This window comes from Galeopterus variegatus, unplaced genomic scaffold (assembly GCF_000696425.1).
Source record: "Galeopterus variegatus unplaced genomic scaffold, G_variegatus-3.0.2 Scaffold4461, whole genome shotgun sequence".
NCBI lineage: Eukaryota > Metazoa > Chordata > Mammalia > Dermoptera > Cynocephalidae > Galeopterus > Galeopterus variegatus.
In genome coordinates this window covers 151624-157336 of record NW_007730572.1, presented here as the reverse complement: position 1 = coordinate 157336, position 5713 = coordinate 151624, and the positions used below count along the sequence as shown (strand labels likewise).

Here is a 5713-nt window from a genome sequence, read left to right as displayed (position 1 = left end):
CAATATTCTGAGCTACAGAGACACTTCGCAGGGGCCTTTAGCACGCAGGGGCAGCCTCCTCAGCCCCGTGAAGTTGCGGGGGGCATTGCTCCTTCTAACCCCAGGAAGGAATTCGGGTCATGAGAAATGACGGGGGGGCCGGCCCGTGGCTCACTTGGGAGAGTGTGGTGCTGACAACACCAAGGCCATGGGTTCGGATCCCTATATAGGGATGGCCGGTTAGCTCACTTGGGAGAGCGTGGTGCTGACAACACCAAGTCAAGGGTTAAGATCCCATTACTGGTCATCTTTAAAAAAAAAAAAAAGAAAGAAAGAAATGACGGGGCTCCAAAATCTGGATTTGTTGGAGTGCTGCAACTAAAATTCCAAAACTGAAACAAAAGGATGGGTGATAATCTGATTTCCAAGTGAAAGAAATGGCCTGATTTTTTTTTTTATCTTTAAAAAAATTTTAAAGAAATAGTTCCAGATCCACATGTGTTTGGGGCTTTCTCTGCCTTGGAATCATAACCTTTTGAGTGTGAGGGTCTGCTCGATTACTAAAGTGTCTGGTCTCTCTGACAGGCCACCGTGGCTCCGCTGCTGCCCGGGTATACAAACTGTTCCAGTCAGAGCACGGCGAGTATTTCAATGTTTCTTCGTCCAGTGAGTGGGTTCAAGGTGAGGAGCTTGAGACAACTTGACAAAACCTAAAAGAGGAATAGAAGGCCAGGAATCACTGTTTTGTAGAACGAGGATTTTTCTTTTGTACCAGTAGGACCGCTTAACTATTGCAGAGTCAACTAGAAATTTGCAAGTGAAATCTGTCTTTAATCAATCAAGTCGCACTGGCGAATAGCCCAACAAGTTTTCTCCCTGTTTAGGGGTCCATGGCTTTTAGTGAAGTTCATGGAATACCTTTTGTGTGCCAGGCAATGGCACTGAACAGGAAGCACAGACAGGAGTAGCACTCAGCCTTCAAATAGCCCACATGCAGGGGTTGCAGAAAGTCGCAATCCTAGTGGCAATCCTTGGATCATGAGTTTAAGAATGAATTTTATTTTTCTCCTTTTTATTCATTTACTTTTGCAATAGCAAAGAACTTATAACGCTTTTATAAAATAAGAAGCTCAATAAGAGGTGTTTTTTATCAAGAGGTGGTAGAGTTGGCAGATTGTTTAAGAGCCACACACGCACTCCCCAGCCTGGTGCAATCATGGACAGATAATATTCAACTCCTGCTGTGACAAGGGTGCTTGGGGACTACATTGAATGTGACTTGCCCTCACAGACAACTTCCTGACCATGCTCTTTGCTTTCTGCCTAGATGTGGAGTGGACAGAATGGTTCGACCATGATAAAGTATCTCAGACTAAAGGTGGGGAGAAGATTTCGGACCTCTGGGCAGCTTACCCAGGAAAAATCTGCAACCGTCCCATTGATATACAGGTACCAAACTTAAAGCAATCAAATAATTTAAAAGGTTGTATTTGGAAGAAGACCCCGTAAATCACTAACTTTCCTGTCTTTGGGCGCTGTGATTCTCATGGCCAGGTAGGTGAGCCAGAGAGTACCATTCCATTTTAGAGACTAACATCGAGGCTGATTATCTGCCCAACAGCTAGGACTCAAATCCTCTCCTGGGTCCTGCTTCCAAGTTCCTTCTCCTCCTCTTTCACTTGCTCCTTGAGTCATGACTGAGGGTGTCCCTGTCTCAGGGATGGGCTTGGCCTGCCCAGCCTCACTTCTCAGTTGATTTCCTTTAGGACCACAGGACCCAGCTAAGATTTGGGGTCCAGGCCAAGCCCAGCCCAGACAGAGAACACACCCTCCGCCTCGTTCTCCACGAGCTGAATAAAAACCAGCACCCGTAGAATGGACAGTGTGTGCTCAGGATGTTCACTTACAGGACCCAGCTAAGATTTGGGGTCCAGGCCAAGCCCAGCCCAGACAGAGAACACACCCTCCGCCTCGTTTTCCACGAGCTGAATAAAAACCAGCACCCGTAGAATGGACAGTGTGTGCTCAGGATGTTCACTTGCAGTTAGTTCTATCCAAAGGGGACCTCGCCTTTCTCTGCTGTCTCCATAAAGAAGGTGCTGGGTAAATACACAGGCCTCACAGTTCACCAGCTCAGCTGCTGGGACACTGGGCTCCACGGACAGCAGGAGAGGTGGGAGACATAAGCCAAGTAAATGGGGTTCATTTCCTTATGCTCAGACTTGTTCCAAAACAAGATTTGATATAGAATTAGAAGTCATCTGAGAAAGACCACACCTATTCATTTTATCCTCTTTCAGCCAATAAAAACAGTGACTGATGTTTGTACAACACTTTCTCCCAGATCATCTAACCTTGAGCCCCAGGTCGTCTGACTGTGTTTTCACCCCACAGCACTGTCCTGGGCAGCACTGTCGCCCTCCGCCTGGCACTGTAGGAGAGACTGCTTATCCAAGGAAGGGCGCTCTGTTTTACACTTAGCAAAGGCCGATGAATCCTTTCTTGTTATTTGGCTAAGGCTCTTCCCTTCACATGGCTTCACTGTTATTGAGAAGGATTTACCCAGATTAAGTTGCAAGTTGCAGACTTGTTTTGGGTCCAACTGAATCAAAAAGCACTGACTCCCTCAAAGCACATACTTCCCAGATTTAATTTTAATTTTCTCTTGCAACCCTGAACTTTAGTTCGGAAATAGCCATAATCTTATCCCTCCAGTTCACTTGACCACAGAAAGTCTAGTCCTTTACCAGCCTTCCCTCTCCAGATATTTCTGGAAATCCTCAAGGAATGCTTACATGGTCTACAAATCTCTCCCGGTGTTTGCTCTGCCAATCGTCTGGCTCCAGACCACTGTTGATAGGAAGACCACCTCTCTGTGCCAGTAAAACAGCTTTCCTTAGGCCTTTCCCACTCTTCCATTTACTTTGCTCCCAGCAGGGAAACAAGCCCTCCTCTGAATGTCCCAAAGCACAGTTAAACCAAGGCTGAGAGCTTCAAAAGCCGAGACCCTCCATGGAAACCCAACCCCACCCTCTATAACCACCCATCTATTCTATTGTAGGGCTAGTTTCCTTCCAACAAAAGGCCTACCATTGACAATGAATTCCCTGAGTTCAAGTTCTCAACTAACTGAGGTCCAGAGAAAAATAAAAGACCCAACAACAGCTTTCTTCCCTTACCCTGAGGCTTGGGTCGGTCTTTCTACAGGGAGAGCACTCTTTGAAAGTATTTTGCTGAGCATGGTAGCCCCTCATTAGTTAAAAACTCCCAATTTCAGAATAAGATCTTGGCTTTTTCTGGGCAAAATCAAGGCCCGTTGAGGTGATCGTCATCTATAAAAATAAAAGTCATGTGCCTCCAAAGGTGGATTCTAACCTTTATCTCTAGAAAAAAGGAGAAAGTGCTGCCACCTGGAAATGTCGTGTACCCCTCCTCCTCACCACCAATCAATAGTGGCCCCCGGACTTAGCTAGAGCACCTCTTTATATTCATAAAAGTCAAACGATGCTGATGTACAATATGCTCCTGGCTTTCTCCGGGAAAACCAAGGCCAGTCTTGTTCTGCACTGACAGGAGGTGAGAGGAGCAGGGTTTCATGCTCTTTGCAAGGGTGTCAAGCGCATCCGTTGTTTAACCTGTGGGACAGAATGAAACGAAACTGCACTCGGCACATGCTCACTTTTGCCGCTGCAGGAAATCACAGTGTGCTGTGATCACCTGGCTCCGGTCACCTCCCCTTCATGGCTGTGCCTGCCCCCAGTGCCTGGCTCCATGTCTTACACACAGTGAGTCTCTGCCTGGGCGCTGCAGGAAATCACAGTGTGCTGTGATCACCTGGCTCCGGTCACCTCCCCTTCGTGGCTGTGCCTGCCCCCAGTGCCTGGCTCCATGTCTTACACACAGTGAGTCTCTGCCTGGGCCACCTCCTCTGCACTCAGATCTTGTGAGGGAGAGAGTGTCAACGACATTTGAGACCTAGACAGGATTGTAGGACACAGGTTGGGGACAGACAGGAAGCAGTGAGACTGGCACTGTAGACCTCAAGGAAACCTTTTCCAAAAACACGAAAACAAAAGCAAACCGTTTCCATGTCTTTGCCCTTCTTTCAGTTCTCCTCGGCTGAAAAATCCCTACCTCCCACCTTCTCTCTTAAAACCCACCCACCGTTCAAGGCCAGTGGGACCTGCTGGATTGGCAGGCCTTTGCATTCCTGACAGCAGCTGGCACAGTGGTTGGAGTTTGCCCTGGTGGTTAGGAAAGTGTATTTTGAAGCTGGAGAGATCTGAGTTTCCAGAGAGATCACAGCTCTGCTGCTTGTGAGCTTTGGCATATTAATGAGTGAGGTGTTCATGGTGCAAAATTTAAGGCAGCACTTCCTGTCAGGTGCCAGCTCCGCACTTCCATGACCCTGACAGTGAGTGCCACCTTAAACTTTGTACCCCTGGTGCCTCACTACCAGTCCTGGCCTTAGTCTTCAGTCAAGTTCCTTAATTCAGTGCCTCAGTTTCCTCACTTGCAAAATTGGGGATAATAATTGTTTCCTCATCTTTTGTGGGCTTAATGCAAACAATACATGCAGTGCCTGAACTATGGTGAGTGCCCTGTAAACCTATTATTTAAAGTTATTTCAATTGATTATTAGTAATGGTAATATTGTTGATTATTTTATTATTATTATTAGCATGAATAACAATGAAATTACATCTATTTACAGTGAAGATTTGTTTCACTGAACAGTGTTAGATCCCTTTTCACTCTTTTACTCCAAAACTGAGGTCATTCTTCAGGTTAGAAGAAGGAAAAAAAGAAAAGCATCAGAATTGAGTGGATGTTCTCTTGAAATTATTATCAACACTATACCTTGAATAATATCTAGCTTCATTTGATGATGTTTTCGGGTTCAGTTCTCAGTATTATGGGTATTCCTACTGGGGAACATGCTAGCTTCAGGGGAAAACATTAGGAGGTCCGAGGAGCTGAGCTTGACAGTCAAACGACCTTGAGCTTGCCTCTGAACCCCTCTGAGTGGTAGCCTTTGCCTCTAAGAGCGAGTTTGCAGCCCCTGCCTCACTGGCTGCTGCAGAGACCACCCGAAGTAACATGTGTGAGTGTGTTGCTTCAGGAAAGGGCTGAATTTTAACTGTGGCTGAGCTCACATCTACTTGGCTCTGCTTTCAAGCCAAAGACAACGGACCTGCTGGGTTCAAAACAGTGTTTCCTAAAAAGTCTCCCCCTTTTTTTTTTTTTTTGACTGGCTATACTTTCCTTCCTTATTTCCCCAGTCCTGGTCCCTGTNCCGAAGGTCAATCCCTGGAGATACTATTTACGTTTTCAAAGTAGTCTCCAGTGACTTAATCTAAAACATAGACATGGCATAGAAAAGATAAGAACTGGGACAGAGCCCACAGGGGCAATATTCTGAGCTACAGAGACACTTCGCAGGGGCCTTTAGCACGCAGGGGCAGCCTCCTCGGCCCCGTGAAGTTGCGGGAGGCATTGCTCCTTCTAACCCCAGGAAGGAATTCGGGTCATGAGAAATGACGGGGGGGCCGGCCCGTGGCTCACTTGGGAGAGTGTGGTGCTGACAACACCAAGGCCATGGGTTCGGATCCCTATATAGGGATGGCCGGCCCGTGGCTCACTTGGGAGAGTGTGGTGCTGACAACACCAAGGCCATGGGTTCGGATCCCTATATAGGGATGGCCGGCCCGTGGCTCACTTGGGAGAGTGTGGT

At 47.1% G+C, this 5713-nt stretch overlaps 1 protein-coding gene across 2 annotated transcripts in view; it reads left to right on the top strand.

Moving 5' to 3' along the window:
• The window catches only part of CEMIP (cell migration inducing protein, hyaluronan binding), an 85787-nt gene that overhangs the window by 17066 nt on the left and 63008 nt on the right, over nt 1-5713 (top strand). For both annotated transcript variants that reach the window (XM_008587591.1, XM_008587590.1), the window contains exons 8-9: nt 565-660; nt 1307-1428. In XM_008587591.1, the coding sequence (XP_008585813.1) occupies nt 565-660; nt 1307-1428 (218 nt within the window). The remainder of the gene's footprint in view (nt 1-564; nt 661-1306; nt 1429-5713) is intronic.